Source organism: Heptranchias perlo, chromosome 14 (assembly GCF_035084215.1).
Source record: "Heptranchias perlo isolate sHepPer1 chromosome 14, sHepPer1.hap1, whole genome shotgun sequence".
Taxonomy (NCBI): domain Eukaryota; kingdom Metazoa; phylum Chordata; class Chondrichthyes; order Hexanchiformes; family Hexanchidae; genus Heptranchias; species Heptranchias perlo.
In genome coordinates this window covers 57665321-57688213 of record NC_090338.1, presented here as the reverse complement: position 1 = coordinate 57688213, position 22893 = coordinate 57665321, and the positions used below count along the sequence as shown (strand labels likewise).

At 41.3% G+C, this 22893-nt stretch overlaps 1 protein-coding gene across 1 annotated transcript in view; it reads left to right on the top strand.

Annotated features, from left to right (window-relative positions):
- The window catches only part of LOC137332220 (histone-lysine N-methyltransferase, H3 lysine-36 specific-like), a 205674-nt gene that overhangs the window by 10383 nt on the left and 172398 nt on the right, over window positions 1–22893 (top strand). The window contains exons 3-5 of the mRNA XM_067995913.1: window positions 12236–12374; window positions 12979–13148; window positions 13932–14648. Coding sequence (XP_067852014.1) covers window positions 12236–12374; window positions 12979–13148; window positions 13932–14648 — 1026 coding nt within the window. The remainder of the gene's footprint in view (window positions 1–12235; window positions 12375–12978; window positions 13149–13931; window positions 14649–22893) is intronic.

The following is a 22893-nucleotide window of genomic DNA, read 5'->3' as shown; positions in this document are numbered from 1 at the left end:
TAGAAAAGGGAATAGTGCCAGAGGATTGGCGGACAGTTAATGTGATGCCTATATTTAAAAAGAGAGAGAGAACAAGTCCAGGGAACTATAGACCAGTTAGTTTAACGCCGATGGTGGGAAAAATAGTGGAATCTTTACTCAAAGATGTAATAGAAAAACATCTAGAAAATGAAAATGTAGTGGAGTAGTCAGCACAGATTTCAAAAGGGAAAGTCATGCTTGACCAACCTTATTGAATTCTTTGAAGAAGTAACAGTAGACAAGGGTAATGTAGTAGATGTAATATATTTTGATTTTCAAAAGGCCTTCGATAAGATACCACATAGTAGACTCATGACTAAAGTCAGAGCCTATGGAGTCGGGACAGGTCGCAGAATGGATAGTAAGCTGGCTACAAGACACAAAACAGAGAGTAGGGGTTAAGGTTAGCTACTCAGATTGGCAAAAGGTTGGAAGTGCTGTTCCATAGAGATCAGTGCTGGGACCACTTGTTCAGAGTTTACATTAATGATTTGCACTCGGGAATCGGAAGTACAATTTCAAAATTTGCGGACACCGCCAAATTGGGAGGTGTAGTTAATACAAAGGAAGAAAGCGACAAAATGCAGGAAGACGTTAATAAACTTGCAGAATGGGCGTGTAAATGGCAAATGAATTTCAATACAGATAGGTGTGAGGTGGTGCATTTTGGTAGGAAGAATAAGGCAGCCATGTACTGCTTGGATAATAAGTCAAAATGGAGTAGAGGAGCAAAGGAATCTGGGGTATAAATACACATCACTAAAATAGCCACACAGGTTAATAAGGCCATTTTAAAAAAAAAACCGAGCACTGGGGTTCATTTCTAGAGTGATAGAATTGAAAAGCAGAGAAGTTATCTTAAACTTGTATAGAACTGTGGTTGGACCACACTTGGAATACTGTGCATACTTCTGGTCTCCATATTATAAAAAGGATTTGGAGACATTTGGTGGTGGTGCAAAAAAGATTCACAAGGATGATACCAGAACTGAGTGGATATACTTATCGGGAAAGGCTGAACAGCCTGGGGCTCTTTTCTCTAGAAAAGAGAAGACTGAGAGGTGACCTGACAGAGGTCTTTAAGATAACGAAAGAGTTCGATAGGGTGGATGTGGGGAAGTCCAAAACTAAAGGTCATAAATATAAAATAGTTAATAATAAATCCAATAGGGAATTCAGGAGAAACTTCTTTACCCAAAGAAGGGTAAGAATGTGGAACGTGCTACCACAAGAGGTAGTTGAGGGAAACAAGATAAGCACATGAGGGAGCAAGGAATAGAAGGATATGCTGATAGGGGTGGGAGGAGGCTTGTGTGGAGCATAAACGCCGGCGTAGACAATGGCCTATTTCTGTGCGTAGACTGTACATAATTCTGTGTATATGTATTTAAGTGCACTGGTGGTTTGTGCAAACTAAACCAATTGTTGCTTATTATATGGCATGAGCTGCATTTGCCCTGCTCCTGTGGAATTACAAAAGCCAGAGTGTATCATGACAATCCATGTAACGTAGCAATTGCATAGAAAGGGAATGGGGATTTGGAATATGAGATAGAGGTCCATCCTGAGAGTTGTAGTTTTCACCCTTCACCTGTTGAAGTACAGTACCCCAGATTGTACTGTAATAATCAAGGTAGAAAACTTCTAAATGACTGTTAGGTTCAAGAAGTTAGGGGAGAATGTTTTATATAGTTTAATCCATTAAATATAAATTCTGACCTAACAATGTTAAGATGGAGGTGTTGGTACAATATTGCACATTAAAGATGCCATATAAATGCAAGTTGCTGTTTGTGCCAGGGTCAGAGGGAGATGTTTGAGGTGCTTTAATGCTGAGTATGGACATTATGGCTGGAATCAGCTGACAGACTAGCCTGGGCCATAGTAAACAAATTACAATATGGAAACAGGCCATTTGGCCAAATCAGTCCGTGTTTGTGTCTGTCCTCCACACAAGCAATTGCCCTAATCCCATGTGCCTGCCCTGTTCCCATATTCTTTTATTCCCCCTTTTTATCAAACTTATTTGTAAATGTTGAGATTGACTCTACTTCAGTCACTATCTGCAGTAGTGCATTTGACAGATTCACAACCCTCTGTGAAAAAAATGTTTCTTCTACATAAGCAAGAATTACAAATCCACTGCTGGAAGTAAGGAGTAAAAAAAAGTCTTGTAAATAATTGAGGGGAAGTTTTGGGGAACAAAGACAAAAATAAAGGACTTGCATTTTAAATAAATACTATAAGTAGATACAGTGAAGAAAGCATATTTTATCATGTAACTAGGAACAAAGTTCTTAAGTGAGTTTTGTAAAGTAGTAGATAAATGGTATTAGGTATATTTGTGAGGCCTATCAGTAAGGAATATGATGTTACCTCGTATCAGTCACGTGGTATAGTACTTAAGTAAGTTTGTTCTATTACAACAAAGCATGAACCACTGTTGTGTTGGACTGCAGCAAGACTACAGTAAACTTCAGAGGCTGTGCTTCAGGTCCTGACTACCTATGAGCAGTGCCATGTGAGGTTTGTGTGTGTGTTTGATTTCAGGTTTTGTTTGTGAATGAGTAGCTCAAACCTACTAAGGGTGGTCCTGTACACATTTCAGCCAAAATTGTCTTAGTAGCAATTCATCATACAGCATGTACCGTGCAGCTGTACTTCCGCAAAATGCTGATGCAAATCTTTTGTATAATATATTTTACCTGCCTGCAGCTTCATTATAGTTGATAGAAGTGGAATTTTTTTTAAACTAGCACATTTGCTATAGTTTGATTCACAGGAAGTGTATGCCTGGATTCTGATTTTTACTGTGGCCCTGCTCCGAAGTCCTAGAGATCCTGCTCTGCAGCATCATCTCGCTGTTATCCTAACTTGGATAATGACAGCACTTTACTGATTAGTTCCTAGAGCTTTAACTAAAGAAAGGAAGAAAACTGATGGCTGTTCACAACAGTTGACAGAAGTAGAAGGGCAGAAATTAGGGATAGTATTAGATCCAAAGAGGAGACATATAAAATTGCCAGAAAAAGTGGCAAGCCTGAGGATTGGGAGCAGTTCAGAATTCAGCAAAGGAGGACAAAGAGATTGATTTAAGAGGGGGAAAAATAGAGTGAGAGTAAACTAGCAGGGAACATAAAAACTGACTGTAAAGGCTTCTATAAATATGTCAAGAGAAAAAGATTAGTGAAGACAAATGTAGGTCCCTTACAGTCAGAAATGGGGGAAATTATAATGGGGAACAAAGAAATGGCAGAACAATTAAACACATACTTTGGTTCCGTCTTCACAAAGGAGGACACAAATAACCTGCCAGAAATGTTAGGGAACCAAGGGTCTAGTGAGAGGGAGGAACTGAAGGAAACCAGTATTAGTAAAAAAATAGTGCTCGGGAAATTAATGGGTCTAAAGGCTGATAATCTACATCCCAGAGTGCTAAAGGAAGTGGCCCTGGAAATAGTGGATGCATTGGTGATCATCTTCCAAAATTCTATCGACTCTGGAACAGTTCCTACAGATTGGAGGGTGGCAAATGTAATCCCACTATTTAAAAAAAGGAGGGAGAGAAAAAACAGGGAATTACAGACCAGTTAGCCTAACATCAGTAGTGGGGAAAATGCTAGAGTCATCATAAAAGATGTGATAACAGAACACTTGGAGGGTATTAAAGGGATTGGACAAATGGGTTTATGAAAGGAAAATCATGCTTAACAAATCTACTGGAGTTTTTTGAGGATGTAACTAGTAGAATAGATAGGGGAGAACCAGTGGATGTGGTGTATTTGGATTTTCAGATAGCTTTTGATCAGGTTAGTGTGCAAAATTAAAGCAGATGGGATTGGGGGGAAAAAGACTGGCATGGATTGAGAATTGGTTGACAGACAGGAAACAGAGTAGGAATAAACAGGTCTTTTTCCGGGTGGCAGGCAGTGACTAGTGGGGTACCGCTGGGATCAGTGCTTGGGCCCCAGCTATTCACAATATATATCAATGATTTGGATGAGGGAACTAAATGTAACATTTCCAAGTTTGCAAACGACACAAAGCTGGGGTGGAATGTGAGCTGTGAGGAGGATGCAAAGAGGCTCCAATGTGATTCAGACAAGTTGGGTGAGTGGGCAAGAATATGGCAGAAGCAGTATAACGTGGATAAATGTGAGTTTATCCACTTTGGTTGTAAAAACAGAAAGGCAGATTATTATCTGAATGGTGATAGCTTGGGAAAAGGGGAGGTGCAATGAGACCTGGGTGTCCTTGTACACCAGTCGCTGAAAGCAAGCATTCAGGTGCAGCAAGCAGTTAGGAAGGCGAATGGCATGTTGGCCTTCATTGCAAGAGGATTTGAGTACAGGAGCAGGGATGTCTTACTGCAGTTATACAGGGCCTTGGTGACACCGCATCTGGAGTATTGTGTGCAGTTTTGGTCTCCTTATCTGGGGAAGGATGTCCTTGCCTTGGAGGGAGTGCAACAAAGGTTTACCAGACTGATTCCTGGTATGGCTGGACTGACGTATGAGGAGAGATTGTGTCGACTAGGCCTATATTCACTCCAGTTTAGAAGAATGAGAGGTGGTCTCATTGAAACATATAAAATTCTAACAGGACTAGACAGACTAGATGCAGGGAGGATGTTCCTGATGGCTGGGGAGTCCAGAACCAGGGGTCACAGCCTCAGGATACGGGGTATGCCATTTAGAACCGAGATGAGACATTTTTTCACTGAGGGTGGTGAACCTGTGGAATTCTCTACCACAGAAGGCAGTGGAGGCCAAGTCATTAGATGTATTCAAGAAGGAGATAGATACATTACTTAATGCTAAAGGGATCGAGGAATATGGGGGGGAAAAAGCAGGAACAGGGTATTGAGTTAGACGATCAGCCATGATCATTTTGAATGGTGGAGCAGGGCCGAATGGCCTACTCTTGCTCCTGTTTTCTATGTTTCTATGTTAACTAAGGACATGGTTCTTAAGGGAACACATATCTTAAGATGTGTCCTTGACCAGATTGTGTGCGCCCCAGAGTAGTGAAGGAGTTTAAGTGCAGAAGTAGTGGAGGGACCAATTATGATTTTTCAAAATTCATCAGAGATGGAAGCTGTGGCAAATGTTGCACCCCCTTTCAAAATGGGATAAGCTTATCCATGATCGACCAGTTTGTCTTACACCAGAAGTAGGAAAATTACTAGAGACCATAATTGGATAGTTAGGGCATGGACTGATCAGAGGTAGTCCACGTGGATTTATGACTGGTAAGTAGTTTTACTAGCCTGTTAAGTTTTTGAGAGAACAATGAAAATATAGACTGGAGGATGAAGTAAATGTCATTTTTGTGGACTCTGCCTTATTAATTCAATAAGGGCAGTAGCCATTCACCGCAGCTGTGTTTTCCTTAATTTAAAAAAATAAAAGCAGTGAATTTTTAAGATTTTAAATATATTTTCCAGATAAATTTGAAATGGCAGTTAACCAGTTAAATTAAATGGGATCTCGAAGGGGCTTACTGTTAGGGGAGCAGTAAGTAGGATCAACAAATTACTAAACAGGAATTGGGTGCAACTAAGTAACAAATTAACAAATTGCACAACTATAAACAAAGGAACCAGGAGGAATGAATTGCAAAGTAAGTGAAACATAAGAACGTGGATGGAAAAAGACCATCAATCCCACCTCATCAGGTATGGTTCAGCCGTGGACATCATGGGGGTGGGTTGGGAAAAGGACCCAAAGTCATACAATCTTCTTGGAGAGGGGAAATATCTGGGGCCAATTTAAGAAAAACTGGAGAAATTGCTCTCCAACCTGCTACGGCAATCAAATAAATCTTCAGTAGATCATGGTAACACACAAATTCTATTAATCCCTGCAAACTTGGGACTTGCTCTCTCCAACTGAAAGTGACTTCCTCTCTTTGGAACTTAACCCGCTCCCTTTTGAACGACTGTAGAGAATACTCACCGTGCGCTTTGATAATCTGTTCTAGAGGGTAGTGATTCTTTGAAAAGAAATACTTCCAAACAGCTAGCCTAAATCTTTGCTTAAATATTTTTTTACACATGCCTCTTTAGTTCTCTCATCCCTTTCCATGTCAAATAACCTATATAACTGGGCAGAATCTAATCCCATCATTTTTAAACAAGCTTTATGAAATGTCCTCCTAAAGCTGCATTTCTCGAATGAAAATAACCCTGACTAGGGCAGCTCCCCTATGTACTTTCTTCAGGAGCTGGATATCCCCTGCCATGAATGGAGACTAAAATTGGACAACATACTCCAAGTGTGCCCTTTACCAAGGCTTTGTACAACCTAAGTATAATGTAATTAGTTTTGTGTTGTATTGTCCTAGCAGTACAACCTAAAACTCTTATGTGCCCACCTAATGGTCTTGTAGCATTGTGAGCCGTTTAATCAATTATAACCCCCCAGGTCCCTATCGCTTAGTGACATCTATTGGGTACGCCTGCATTTTATACACATGCCAGTGTTAATTGTATGATTTGTATCAATTGGGATTAATTGTATTCAGGTAGTGGGTATCGATTGGGGACTGTCTTGCATCCTTTTTATAGGAGAGCTTAGCTAGGCTGTGGTGTGTGCAAGAGGAAACTCTGAACAAAGGCTTGGAAATAACTAAAGACCAGATTCTAGTATTCTTTCCTTCACCACATGGCTATCCAGTTTTAACAGCCAGGAGCTTCCCAAATCGAAATGCACTGCATTCTGTAACAAAAGAAAATACGTGGAAGCAATTGGAATTGCAGGCCTTTGCCCATAGTTCAGTGAAAGGACAAATGAACAAATTAATAAGAATAACCAATAAATAAAGAATACATAAGTAAACCTTAAGCACTAATGAGTGAAAAGAATCATCGGGGAGCAAAGGTAAGTAGATAAATAGGACTAAATAAATCACAGCAGAAAGCAGACCTCACTGGTGAGAGAGGGCGAAGGAAATGGAACCAAGGGAAAAGATCAAGAAATTTGAAACAAGGAATAATAAAAGAAACAACAGTCTTAACTGAACAATTTCTGGGTTAGTACTTCAGTTCAGCGGGTGGGGAAGGAGGGGTACCATGAGAAAAGTGAAATGGGAACAGTTGGAAAGAGAAAACTGCACTTAATTATTTTGCAGGCCAGTGGAAAGAAAATAAATCTGTACATTACAGACACCAAGGGAAAAGCCGGCCTAGAAGGTTCAGCAAAGTTTGAGCAGCTTCTGCAGAGTTGCCAGCAATTTGAGGACTGAGGAAGTAAAGCTAAATTCAAAGGCAACAGGAAAAAAGGCAGGGAGCCTGGTAACAATAGAAACAAACTTGGGAAGCAAAGTTTAAAATTTGGAGCAGACCTGGAACCCTTAGGTAGTGGGGGGAGGGGAGTTCGGTGGAGAAAATTCCTCAGGCGAGCAAAGCAATATTGAGGAGCAAAGCAACCAAGTTGAAATTGAGACTAGGGAGGAAAAAAAATGACTGGAAAATTAAAAATGTGACAATTTTTTGTTTACTTAGTTTGTGGTGAAGCAGAAGCATACCAGGTAAATTTGTGGTATGGCAGAGATCCCATTGTGGTGACTTAATTAGAAGGTGTGACAGCGCATCCTTGTGGCAGGAAACCTGCAACTGCAATGTGACATGCAAATGGGATTCAGTTTTACATTATAACATTGACCTTAAGTGTGATACAAAATTCATGGCAACAGGAAGTAAGGGCAAATGTGGGCAGGGTATCCATGTCACAAGTAATCAACATCCTGGGGGTCACCGTTGACCAGAAACTTAACTGGACCAGCCATATAAATACTGTGGCTACTAGAGCAGGTCAGAGGCTGGGTATTCTGCGGCGAGTGACTCACCTCCTGACTCCCCAAAGCCTTTCCACCATCTACAAGGCACAAGTCAGGAGTGTGATGGAATACTCCCCACTTGCCTGGATGAGTGCAGCTCCAACAACACTCAAGAAGCTCGACACCATCCAAGATAAAGCAGCCCGCTTGATTGGCACCCCATCCACCACCCTGAACATTCACTCCCTTCACCACCGGCGCACCGTGGCTGCAGTGTGCACTATCCACAGGATGCACTGCAGCAACTCGCCAAGGCTTCTCCGACAGCACCTCCCAAACCCGCGACCTCTACCACCTAGAAGGACAAGAGCAGCAGGCACATGGGAACAACACCACCTGCACGTTCCCCTCCAAGTCACACACCATCCCGACTTGGAAATATATCGCCGTTCCTTCATTGTTGCTGGGTCAAAATCCTGGAACTCCCTTCCTAACAGCACTGTGGGAGAACCGTCACCACACGGACTGCAGCGGTTCAAGAAGGCGGCTCACCACCACCTTCTCGAGGGCAATTAGGGATGGGCAATAAATGCTGGCCTCGCCAGCGACGCCCACATCCCGTGAACGAATAAAAAAAAAAGTAAGACTTTTAATAGACTAGTCAATCCTCAGATCAAGTCAAGGCCAAGTGTAATCTTCAGGTGAAGTGGAGTTAGAGGGTGAGAGATAATTGGACCAGGCTGTGCAGAAATTTCTTTTTGAAGTCATTCATTCTGAGCTTATTTTTATCATGTTTTTATCTATCTATATGAATATTATTTGAACTTGGATATAAAGCAATGGATGTTAAAGTTTATTAATGCATTTTAAAGTGGATTAGTAGAAAACTACCAAGAAGAATGCAAGAGATTACAGAAGCTAGGAAAATGGGCAGCTAAGTGGCACATGCAGTTTAACACAAATATGACTTAATACATTTTGGAATAAAGAATGGAAACATTCCTTAAATGATAAGTTGCTGTTTCACTGCATTGAGAGAAGATGTGCCAGTGCATTAATTCTAAGTTTTTTTTAGAAATGAAGGCAAATGGGATTTTGGCAAAGGTGGTTTAATATGGCAGGATCACTGGAAATGGAGCAACACGCATGGATGAGGCTGGTTAGAGAGGAGAGGCCTTTACTCATGCCTTAGACACCCCAGACATGATTACCATAACCACCCTCTTGCTGGCTTCCTGCATTCAGTCATTCACACATTCTAACTTGTTCAAAACACCACAGCTGCGTCCTATTCTACTCTGTGCTTGCTCCTGTGCTCGCCAACCTTCATTGGCACACCATCACCCAATGTATCAATTTTCAAAATCCCTTGTGTTCATTTACAAGACCCTTTATTAGCCTCTCCTCTCCCGTCTCTGCAACCTTCCTCAGTGCTCATTCTTCCATCTTCCAACTCTGGCCTCAATGTACATTCCCACTACTTAAGTCCCATCTTCAGCAATGGAGCCTTTAGTTGTCTTGGAATGATTTCTCTAAACCTTGCAGCCTATCCCTACTTCAAAAGCCTCCTCATACTTACGTCTTCAATCTTGTTTTCATAGAATCATACAGCACAGATGGAGGGCATTCGACCCATTGTGTCCGCCAGCTCTTTGAAAGAGCTATCCAATTAGTCCCACTCCCCTGCTCTTTCCCCAATGCCCTGCAAATTCTTTCTTTTCAAGTATGCAGAAAAAGAAAAACTTGCATTTATATTGTGCCTTTCATGACCTCAAAGTGCTTTACAACCAATTAAGTACTTTTGAAGTGTAGTCACTATTGTAATATAAGGAAATGCCACAGCCAATTTGCACACTGCAAGCTCCCATAAACAGCAATGAAATAAATGACCAGATTATCAGTTTTAGTGATATTATTTGAGGAATAGATGTTGGCCAGGATACAAGGGGTTCTCCTCTGCTCTTCTTTGCATAGTGCCATGGGGTCTTTTATGCCCACCTGAGAGGGCAGACCAGGCCTCTGTTTAACGCCTCACCCGAAAGACAGCACCTCCGACGGTATAGCACCTTCTCTGTACTGCACTGAAATGTCAGCCTGGATTATGTGCTCCAGTTTCTGGAGTGGGGCTTGAACCCACAACCTTCTGACTCCGAAGCAAGAGTGCTATCACTAAGCCACAGCTGACACTTGTATGCCCAATTCCCTTTTAAAAGTTACTATTGAATCTGCTTTCACCACCCTTTCAGGCAGTGCATTTCAGATCATAACTTGTCTATGGTCACCACTCCTAACACTTCTCCCACCACTGCTATTTTCACTCCTCTTGAGCTATTTTTTGCTTCTGTGAAGAACTTTGGGATGATGTATTATATTAATAATACTAATGTAATGAAGGAACAAACTTGCATTTATATAGTGCTGTTCCAAATTTGAGTCTGCTGTAGCTCCTTCTTGAGCTTAGTGGCATTACTCATTCCTATAAGTGGATCCTACACTGCTTTCATGCCAGAGCAGACTTGCACTGCTCTATGTTTACTTATACAATAGCGTAACCCGGGAGTGTAACAAAAGTACCCCCTTGTGAGATGAACTGGATATATATCTCTTTTGCACAAGCCCCACGTGCCTCTTCAATCTTTTTGAAGGCGGACCAAAAAAATACCTGGTAAGTCAAGGCCAGGTGTGACTCGTTAGGCAGCATTATTTCACGTTACAGCAGGCACAACAGTTATGATTGTTATACAGGGCCTTGGTGAGACCACATCTGGAGTATTGTGTGCAGTTTTGGTCTCCTTATCTGAGGAAGGATGTCCTTGCCATGGAGGGAGTGCAACAAAGGTTTACCAGACTGATTCCTGGGACTGACGTATGAGGAGAGATTGGGTCCACTAGGCCTATATTCACTAGAGTTTAGAAGAACGAGAGGTGATCTCATCGAAACATATAAAATTCTAACAGGACTAGACAGACTAGATGCAGGGAGGATGTTCCCGATGGCTGGGGAGTCCAGAACCAGGGGTCACAGTCTCAGGATATGGGGTATGCCATTTAGAACAGAGATGAGGAGAAATTTCTTCACTGAGGGTGGTGAACCTGTGAAATTCTCTACCACAGAAGGCAGTGGAGGCCAAGTCATTAGATGTATTCAAGAAGGAAATAGATATATTTCTTAATGCTAAAGGGATCAAGGGATATGGGGAAGAAGCAGGGTACTGAGTTAGATGATCAACCATGATCATTTTGAATGGTGGAGCAGTCCCGAAGGGCCAAATGGCCTCCTCTTGCTCCTATTTTCTATGATTGAACTTAGTAAGTCCGATCAGTACAACTTGTCTCATGTAATACAAAATAAAAAAACATGTGATACTTGACTTAAACAAAATAACTACCCAGTATCCTTCTACATTCTCCTTCTGAGCCTGGCTGAAGTTTGCCCTCCTAGTTTTTTGTTTTAAAAACCTGACTGATTTCACAGCCTTTGCTGGACACGAGTGTCAGCGAGTGTTTCTGACTCCATATTACCTCCGTGTTGACAACCAGGAGGGAAAGTCTGCCAGACAATTTACGCAGTGCCCAGGACCAGAAACTTCCCAACACAATGAATGTGAGGTGTTTACCAATTACTGAGACAGGCTAACAAATTGCTTACTGTTTACAGTCTTTGGGGGAAAACAACTTCAATATCTATTCTATTAGCATATTAATCGCCTTTCATCTTGGTGCTTTTTTTAAAAAAACTTGAGTGAAGACACTTTCCTTCAAAACCTCAACATTTAAAGGCAATCCTTTCTGTGGCTAAAATGGTTTTAAAAAAAATCCTGAAATGACATGTGCCTTTCGTGTCCTCCAGGATGTCTCAATGGATAAAGTGCAATTTAATGTATGTTGTATTATTTTTATTTATTATTGGCTAGAAACACCAATGAGATCTCCTGCAGAAACATGATTTGAAGGGATAAGGACAGGTTGGAAAATCAATATATCCACACAGGTGTCCCTAAAATAATGGTTGGGAATGAGGGAAACTGTCATTGCATCCAAAAGCTTTTTGTCAGGAATAGGATTGTTTCCTTATTTTGAAAATGGGATTCTTTTTGAGAGAGTTAAATGCATCATGTATATTTGTGTTTTATCATTGCTTTTTCATTGAAATTTGAACTACTTGGCAAGATTTGCATCCTAAATGACGTTGGATACATTTCCACGCACTACAGGCATGTTGGACGCAAACCAGATGCAAAATCTCAATTATATAACTACTCATCTGTCCCCATGTGAATTTGTAATAAGGACTTCATGTAATGTAAAGCAATATTTAGGTTTAGAATGAAATAACTTGGCCAGTTTATCCCTGATAGTTTAAAACTGTTCGGTGAGATTTATGATACAATATATTACATTAAATGTTGTTCTGACCAAGTCACTTTGGTTTCAGTGTGTTGGAAGGCGGAAGAAGGTGATTCCAGTGAAGTTTGAGGTTGGAGATTTGGTATGGGTGAAGTTTAGTCGACGTCCTTGGTGGCCCAGTGCTATCTGTCTTGATCCTCTGCTGAAGATTCACACCAAGATGAAGGGTAGGTATTTAGATACAAAATGTTTTTTTTTTCTAGGGAAAGAAATGTGGAGCTGGTTGTTGCTTAGAGGTGAGCTACATCTAATGCTAACTGAGTCAGATCAGAAGCAGTAGACCGAATGTTTACTGAACTCTCGAAGGACCCAAGGTGCCTCTTTTATATATTTTCTTTTAAATACAGATAATTTTTCCCCTTCCTCCTTTCCTTAATCTCTTTCCTTAGTCATGGGTTATTCTACAGGTGTAGGTGACAGATGACCTGCTTCCATGCCACAGCTGATGCTTAGTAAATGGCCTTAAGGAGGTGAATGATTATGGTGTAGGTTAGCTGTCTCCAATTCTCTATTTTTCTCCTGGCTTTGTTCACCTGTCCCCTTCTTGTGGTGAGCCAGCTGAGATCAGAAACTTAGCATTTGGGGAAATGTACCTGTGAAAGGAGTTTTACTTTTTTTTAAAAGTGACATTTTGTTGGATCTATTTAATTCTACAACACTTTGAAATCCAGTACATAGCCCCAGAGTCTGACACCAACTAGAGAGTGCCTTTGATAATGCTCTTTCTGGATTCCAGTTATTCTTTACTGTTTTGATGTACATTTTATTTAGAGCCCAGCAGGAGGCCCTGTCGACAATATCGTGTTCGGTTTTTGGGCATCGTTGCAGAGCATGCCTGGGTTGCATCAGCAGTGGTTGAGCCATTTGAAGGAAGACATCAGTATGAGCTGCTGGTTCAAAGGAATGCCAAAAATGCAGAACGTGACGTACAGAGAAATAAGGTGCTGTATATACCTGATCAATTTTGCCACAATGTCACAGAGGCCAAACCTCGATAATAAAGATTAAAAGTACTGAGATAAACTCTGAAATTGAAGTATAATGAATGTGCTGTTGGTAAACTGATCCTTTTACAGTTAAGCTCTTTTCTCTCCAGAATAAAAAGTTTCAAAAGCTGCTAGCTAAGCACCATGGAGAGCTTCTGATGAACTGTTGAGGTGGTAAATAATTCATTTAAATGGTTCTAATGTATTTAAAAATGTAGCTAATTTGTGAAATGAGAAAGCAGGCTCTCTAATGCCATCACTTAATTCATTTATGTTATGTTTATTGCCAGGCTTGAGTCTGAACGTCAGATTCCTAGCAAGGTCACTGGTACAAAGATGGATGGATGTCTTTACTGTTCTGGCCTTGTGTTTACATAGGGGTGACTCCAGATTTGCTAAATAATTAAAACTGCCACATGCAGAAATAAGTTTTAGCTTCAAATTCAGAGTTAGTGTTTTACTGTGCATTTTGATAAGGTGTTTTGCTGTGGAGTTGATCATCTCATAATTGGTACAGTGAAACCTTAATTTACTGTGCTTATAGATTTCACAGTGATCATTGTGACACTGCTTATTCAATACTGTGAATTCAGATGCTGATTGGAACTATTGTTCATGCTCAATAAAAAGAAGCACCATCCCATTTGACTCTGTACCATGTATATATTACAATAATGTGTATTCTTTAGATTGTGGGCTTTATGGTGAATGAAAGACTTTTTGTTTTCTTTGATCTAGATTTCTGTTAAAGTACACACTCAGTGGGAAGCTGGTATTGTTCAGGCGGAAGAAGCACTTTCAATGTCCCTTGAGGACCGAATATCCAAATATTGCCTAATTAGCGAAGAAAGCTTGCTTCAGATATCTGAGAAAGAAAAGCTTAACATTCAGTTTAATTCAAAACCCAAGGAGCTAAACACTTCAGCTGACTCCAGCAGTCACTCCAAGGGGCCTGAAGACTGTCATTCCACGTATACAAACAGGAAAAACAAGTTGAGTACCGACAACACAACTACTAGATGTTCTTCTGACTGTAAAACAAGAAAAAGAGTGAGAAGTAAGCTCTTAAAGCCCAGAGTTCCTATCAAAGAATCTGGACACTGCACATACAACACAAACAGTGCAGTAAATAATGTGCAGGTGAATTCTGCAACCCTTATAAATGGTTTTGTGGATGCATCTACTGAGATCGTCACTGGAATAGGGAGAACAACCACAAAATCCAACTGTATAGTTGAAAGTTCTTCAGTCTATAATAACGTCATAAGTACGTCAGAAATTGTTTCAGCTGCAACTGCTGTCTTAAATTGGTCAGATGAAGGAATTGCTAAAGAACCATTTAATGTAGGAAATGGTACAACTTCAATTGAATACAAGACAAAAGCTAATTCTGAACATTATGGTGTCTGTAATGGGACTGGAACTCAGTTTGAAGTCACCTGCCAGAACACACAGGTTTGTGCAATATTTAAACATTAGTACGGTACTAGTTAAGTAACTGATTCATTGCATGTATATTTACATTAATGCAAACTTAACACATTTATCTCTGAGCATTTCTCCAAATTAATTCCCTAATATTCTGGGTGTGCTTCTTAGTTAATTAAACTAGTGCATAGATAAGTCATACAGTCCAGGAAAATCCCAAGTTTGATCACTTGGTGATGATTTTAAACCCCAAGAGTGGGTGGGAGTTGAAAATAGTTGTTTTTTTGGGTCGCAACCACGAAATGCCTTTCTCCCTCATAAAAAGGACACTTTAAAACATAGGTTTTCAAAATTGGTCCATGGACCATAGGAGGTTTAAAGAGGATCCCAGGGGTCTGCAGGTCATCAGATTGCTGTTTGTCCGGTGCTAGTCATACCACGTGCCATGATCACATTGTCTTGAGAACTCTGCTTTCTATGTTTGTTCCAGTATTTAATTTGCTGATATATTCTCTGTATACTACCATTTTCTGCAATGACTAAACAGTTTTCTTTTGGGCAAGTTATAAAGGGTCTTTTAAAGTCAGGAGGGGGTCCTTTGTCAATATTTGCAGGGGGTCCCTCGCACATGTTTGAGAACCACTTCTTTTAGAAGATTTGGGATGGGTGAACCAGTTATTCTTGTAACTCCCTAAAAATGAAGGATGTCTTGGTTTTGGACCTCCTGTGTCTCAGCATTGATTTGACTCTGACTAACATAAAAGTTGAAGAAGGGAAAAGGCCGTTTGATTTATTGAGCTCATCCCGTCAGTATTTCATCTCACTCAGCTTAGCATCCAACTGGTCCAACGCCTTTAAGACGCTATCTTACCTGGTAGACTATTTCGAATGCTGTCACACTTTGAGTAAATAATTTATTTTCTGCGATGTTTTAAATTTACTTTTCACTCATTTAAATTTTTGTCATCCTGTTCTACTGGCTTGACTGATCCTAAAGCAATCATCATATTACTTTTATCTGTCATTTTAATACTTTTTATAGACCATAACATGGCCACCCCCTAATGACTCCAGTTAGTCTGTGGAGCTTTAGCTTCCCTAGTCTTTCCTCATAGCGCTTATCCTGCATACTTGGGAATCATCCTCCTTCTCGCTTTTCTGCATTCTAATACATATGACTTTTGAAATGTGGTGACCAGAACTGCACACAGTATTTCAAGTGATGTCTGACCAGTGCATTATGAAATCTCAGCATAATCCCTCTAGACGTGTGCTCCATTCTTCTGGCTGTATATCCCAACATTTTATTTGCTTTTTTAAAAATTGTATCTCCTTATTGTCTTGACGCTGAAGTGACAAGCCAACTGTCACTCCCAGATTCCTTTCACAGTTTCTCTCTGCTAATTGTACTACCTTCATTGAATACTTATGTCCTCATTCATTCTTACAAAATACAAGTTTCCATTTGTTCATATTAAATTTAGTTTGCTATTTATCTGCCCAGTTGCATAAATTCTACTGTAAATATTAACTGTGTCCTGCCTTTACTGCACTTGTTAAATTTGTAGACATTAAAATAACAAGCTTACAATTGGTTTGTGCACTCTAGGACATGGTTACTAGTTGACAGAAACAGGGTCATTCCTTGTCAGGAGGCTCAGGTCATCTGGGGAGAGCCTTGCTGGTGTGCAAATTTCCTGAAAGGATATTTGTATTGACTTCTTCAAAAGAGTGAGAGCAATAGCCTAGACATCTCTCTTTATTTATTGTCTGTAATATTGAGCCTTTAGCTTAACTGATTCATGTTGAGCATGATATCGCTGGTCTGTCAGAACCCAACATTAGTCCATGCTAAAAATGTGACACTACAGGCCAATCTGGCCATGAGGGAGGGGTGGAAATTTAGCCTGTTTTCAGCTTCCATGATGTATCTTTTTTTTTCTCCTTCCCCTCTTCAGGCATTTTACCCTCTCTGCTCCCTCTACCTCCCATGAGGACATGCACAACTGCTCCATCACCTGCTTTCTATTTCCATGCCGTGCTCCCAAAATAATATGGCTAACTGCCTCTGGCTGGAGGATTCCATTTCCTGCGCCCCACTCCCTGATACTGCGATGACTAGCAACGTTGCTGGAGATCCTCCAATGTACATTTTTTTTTTGAGTACTTTTTCAAAATTGTACAGAAAAAAAAATGGTGTATTTGCATTGGACATTAATGTTGATTAGAGCAATGTTTATGAATTCATTGATGTGGAGATGCCGGTGATGGACTGGGGTGGACAAATGTAAGGAATCTTACAACACCAGGTTATAGTCCAACAGTTTTATTTGAAAATCACAAGCTTTCGGAGGCTTTCTCCTTCGTCAGGTGAGTGTGGGATTCCATGAAGGTTACCGTATATATAGTTAGAGAACAATGCCTGGTGATTACAGATAATCTTTCCAACTGCCTGTTGTCAAGGCAATCAGACAGAGAGACATTACATACAGGACTACTGAATATACAAACGGTCAGAGCCCAAAGACAGAGAGAGAGAAACATCCGAAAGGAAGAGAAAGAGAGCGAATGACCAGTTGTATTAAAAGCAGATAACTCTTTTTTTCGCTGGTGGGTTTACGTGTAGCGTGACATGAACCCAAGATCCCGGTTGAGGCCGTCCTCGTGGGTGCGGAACTTGGCTATCAATTTCTGCTCGACGATTTTGCGTTGTCGTGTGTCTCGAAGGCTGCCTTGGAGAACGCTTACCCGAAGATCGGTGGCTGAATGTCCTTGACTGCTGAAGGGAGAGAACCCTCCTGTCTGGCGATTGTTGTGCGGTGTCCGTTCATCCATTGTCGCAGTGTCTGCATGGTCTCGCCAATGTACCATGCTCCGGGGCATCCTTTCCTGCAACGTATGAGGTAGACAACGTTGGCCGAGTCACAGGAGTATGAACCGTGCACCTGGTGGGTGGTGTCCTCTCGTGTGATGGTGGTATCAGTGTCGATGATCTGGCATGTCTTGCAGAGGTTGCCGTGGCAGGGTTGTGTGGTGTCGTGGATGCTGTTCTCCTGAAAGCTGGGTAATTTGCTGCGATCGATGGTCTGTTTGAGGTTGGGTGGCTGTTTGAAGGCGAGTAGTAGAGGCGTGGGGATGGCCTCAGCAAGGTGTTTGTCGTCATCGATGACATGTTGAAGGCTGCGGAGAACATGACGTAGTTTCTCCGCTCCGGGGAAGTACTGGACGACGAAGGGTACTCCGAGTACGCTATGTTCTCCGCAGCCTTCAGCATGTCATCGATGACGACGAACACCTCGCTAAGGCCATCCCCACGCCTCCACTACTCTCCTTCAAACAGCCACCCAACTTCAAACAGACCATCGATCGCAGCAAATTACCCAGCTTTCAGGAGAACAGCGTCCACGACACCACACAACCCTGCCACGGCAACCTCTGCAAGACATGCCAGATTATCGACACAGATACTACCATCACATGAGAGGACACCACCCACCAGGTACGTGGTTCATACTCCTGTGACTCGGCCAACGTTGTCTACCTCATACGTTGCAGGAAAGGATGCCCCGGAGCATGGTACATCGGCGAGACCATGCAGACACTGCGACAATGGTTGAACGGACACCGCACAACAATCCCAGACAGGAGGGTTCCCTCCCTTCAGCAGTCAAGGACATTCAGCCACCGATCTTCGGGTAAGCGTTCTCCAAGGCGGCCTTCGAGACACACGACAACGCAAAATCGTCGAGCAGAAATTGATAGCCAAGTTCCGCACCCACGAGGACGGCCTCAACCGGGATCTTGGGTTCATGTCACGCTACACGTAAACCCACCAGCGAAAGAAGAGTTATCTGTTTTTAATACAACTGGTCATTCGCTCTCTTTCTCTTCCTTTCGGATGTTTCTCTCTCTCTCTCTGTCTTTGGGCTCTGACCGTTTGTATATTCAGTAGTCCTGTATGTAATGTCTCTCTGTCTGATTGCCTTGACAACGGGCAGTTGGAAAGATTATCTGTAATCACCAGGCATTGTTCTCTGACTATATATGCGGTAACCTTCATGGAATCCCACACTCATCTGACAAAGGAGAAAGCCTCCGAAAGCTTGTGATTTTCAAATAAAACTGTTGGACTATAACCTGGTGTTGTAAGATTCCTTACATATGAATTCATTGGCATTGTTGTCAGACAAAATAATTGTTTTTCAGTGCCCAGCAAATTGTAGATATAGCAGAAATGAGACAGACAGTATCACTGCATGATTGATTGTAAATGAACTTGTTTCACTACCTTGACGCACTTTAGTCATCAATTATAGCCACTTTTTTAATATGTCAAAGTACACTAGGTGGAAATACTGGTGTATATGGCATTGTATTGGAAGCTAAGGCTACTCTACTTCCTGCACCCAAGAGCAGGCTCTCTGTTTACAGAACATGCTCAATCTTCTATCTCACACTGTATAAGTCTTTGCTTGTGCTGCTCTCTCTACTGATATGAGCTCATCTCTTACCGCTCTTCCAATCTGTGGATGACCTGATATCCCTTTGTTACTTTAGCTGTTGCCCTCAACTTTGCAACTCATTCACTTCGCCACTCCTTTTTAAAAAAAATAATTGTTTGCTTTAATAACTAACTGAATATTAAATACAAAGGTAAATGTGATTTTTACACAAACATTTTAAAGGAATTGTGAAAGGAGAATTACTTTGAGTACAGAAGTAATTTGGGGATTGCAAGTCAAATATTGAAAATAAATTTTAAAAGTTGATGTGGAGAGAAATTATTTTTGTTAGACTCAACTGTAGATTCAAATTGTCAATTTCAATTTTTGTCTTTTAGTTTAAATTTTATCAGCAAGGCCAGTATGCCCAGATGATAGTTCTTCACATTTTTTAGTTTACCTCCAGAAATAGAGACACTCTGATTTAAAGTGGTTTGTGTGTTAGTAGATCAATTCCTAACACTCATGCCATCCATTTTAAAGAAGTGGTTGTTGGCGCAGAAACTCTTTAGATTTCGGTGGTTTTGCATTTAATAATTTTTCCCCCCAATGATAACTTTCTGATGTGCGTTTTTTTTTTCTCTCTCAAATGGGGTTACTTTGTCTTAGCAAGTATGTGAATTAAAGAATCCAGTTGAACTGGTGCATTTAAACATTTGAGCCAGAAATGCATAGCGAGAAGTCAGTGACTGGAATAGAGACCATAGATTTTTGAACTAGGATTGCTAAATCTAAGATTATAATAGATTTAATCTTATTGGCCAAGTTAAGGCTGCAGCTAATCTAATTCTGGTACCTTAAGAGGGCTAATTTTACATACATGGCTGAAGATTTGGCAAAAATGGACTGAACAACTCTGCTAGATAGGCATACAAATACTGAGGACAAATTGAGCTGTCCTCACAACCATTCTCAAACAAAATGAAACCATGTATGTCCCAGTGGTTAAAAGAAGGGCACATGGCAAAGCAAAACCATAATGGCTGACGAGAAATGTGCACAGATAAAATAGATTGAAGCAGAAGCCATTTTACAAACTTAACGAATTTAACTCAGGAGAACAGGGGCAAATATCACATGTAATTGAGGGAGACAAAAGCAGCCATTAGACTAGCTTAGAGATCTCTGGAAAAGAAGATGGTGCACAATTGTGGCAGTAATAGCAAAAGCTTTTTTAACTGTCAGGAGTCAGAAGACTGTTAAAGATCATATAGAGTCACTGCAAGACAGTTTAGGACTGATTCCTAGTTTGGAGCAGAACTGTTAAAAGACTATTTTGCATCAGTTTATACTCCTGTGGATGATGCTAATGTTACAGCTGTATTAAATGATATAAGTATTAAAATAGATAGAGATGTCATCCTGGATAGAACAGGAAATCTCAAAATAAATAGGGCTCCAGGTTCAGATGACATCCACCTAAGGATGTTTAAAGAGATGGGACAGGTGGCCGGTGAGCCCCTTGCCTGTATCTTCAATAGCTCAATAGAGTCAGCGATAGTTCCCTTAGATTGGAAGGTGGCTCATGTAGTTCTGATTTTCAAAAAAGGGGACAAATCAGAACCAAGGAACTGCAGGCCCATCAGCCTGACATCCATCATAGGGAAGATGCTTGAAGGGATTCTAGGAGAAGCTCTTTATGATCACTGGGAAGTAGATGGGGCCATTAGAGATATTCAGCATGGCTTCTGGAAAGGAAAGTCAGGTCTTACAAACTTTATTGAGTTTTTTTGAAGAAGTTACTAGGTTAGTGGATGAGGGTAATCTGGTTGACATTGTCTATCTAGATATTCAGAAAGCTTTTGATGAGTTCGTTCTCTCTCTCTCTCTCTCTCTCTCTCTCTCTCTCTCTCTCTCTCTCTCTCTCACTACTTTACTTCACAAGGTATAATCTTATGGTATCAGTGGGAATTTGATAGGCTGGATTAGGAATTGGTTCCAATCCCACAGTCAAAATGTTGTAGTCAATGGTTGTGGGTGAGCCTGGAGGCAAGTTACTAGTGGTGTCCCCCAGGGACCGGTGTTAAGTCTGCTACTGTTCTTAATGACCTGGACAGTGGTGTTGGGGGTATGGTCATTAACTTGCAGATGATACTAACATTTGTGCAAGGGTTGAGACTGTAGAGCAGTACAGTCTTCTGCAAAAAGATTTATTTGCACTAGGGGAATGGGCCAAACAATGGCAAATGGCATTTAACCTAATTAAACGCAGTGTCATACGTGTAGGTAGGACCAACCCAGATTATACATGTTATTTACCAGGAACAATACTGAAAACAGTTGAGAGAGAAAAGGATCTAGGTGTTTTTGTGCACAGATCACAAAGTTCACGACCAGTGCAGAGAGGACACAGCCAAAGCAAACAGGATATTGGGTTCTATTAGTACAACCCTTCAGTACAAATCAAAGGAGACCATTCTGTCATTACATAAGTCGTTATTTAGACGTATCTGGAGTATTGCACCCAGTTTTGGTCCCCTTGCATGGTGGATGACATAGTGGCCTTGGAAAAGTTTCAAAGGAGAGCTACAAGAATGATTCCTATCTAGTTACTCAGCTATTTAAAGCCTGGGTCTATTTACTTTAGAGCAGCGTAGACTTACAGGCAACCTGATGGAGGTATATCATATAGTGAAAAGGCTGGATTGCAGGCCTGGACTGCAGGATTTCAGTTTGATGGATTGCAGGTCCCCTAATCCTCCCCATTTAAATACGCAAAGGCAGGAATAAGCTCGATGTTAGGTGGTTCTTTTCTCAGAGAGCAGTGAGCCTCTGGAATGCATTGCTGGCACTGTGTGCTGACTCTGCATGCCTTCAAGAGGGAGCTGGACCGGTTCTTGAATGGGGCAGAGATCGCATCATATGGAAGGTAAGTGGATTAACTATTAATGTATGCATGGTCAATGTGATCTGGACTGGATTTGATTGCCTGAGGGGGTCAGAGTGGAATTTTCCAGCATTTAGTTTTTCCCTTATTGGCCCTGTTTTTTTTAAACCCTGTTTATTTTACTCTCCCAGGAAATTACATGGCTGCAGAGGGTTAGGAAATGTCTAGTCATGATGCTCCTGGCATCATGAGTGTGTAGTGACAGGCAAGAGAAAAAGCTAGTCCGTCATTTTTGCATATCAGTATGTAATTGCGTTCCTTGACCCAGGCAGAAATTCAATGAGTAATTTCTCAAAAATTCTCTTTTTGGGATGGAGTTATTTTGTTTTACAGGTGTTACTTCTGATGCTGTATTCTTTATCAAAGTTTTCTGCGATGATAGCATGGCTTTCCTTTTTGAGTAGCTTTTTTTTATTCGTTCATGGGATGTGGGCATCGCTGGCAAGGCCAGCATTTATTGCCCATCACTAATTGCCCTTGAGAAGGTGGTGGTGAGCTGCCTTCTTGAACCGCTGCAGTCCGTATGGTGAAAATTCTCCCACAGTGCTGTTAGGAAGGGAGTTCTAGGATTTCGACCCAGCGATTAATGAAGGAACGGCGATATATTTCCAAGTCGGGATGGTGTGTGACTTGGAGGGGAACGTGCAGGTGGTGTTGTTCCCATGTACCTGCTGCTCTTGTCCTTCTAGGTGGTAGAGGTCGCGGGTTTGGGAGGTGCTGTCGAAGAAGCCTTGGCGCGTTGCTGCAGTGCATCCTGTGGATGGTACACGGTGCGCTGGTGGTGAAGGGATTGAATGTTTAGGGTGGTGGATGGGGTGCCAGTCAAGTGGGCTGCTTTGTCCTGGATGGTGTCAAGCTTCTTGTGTTGTTGGAGCTGCATTCA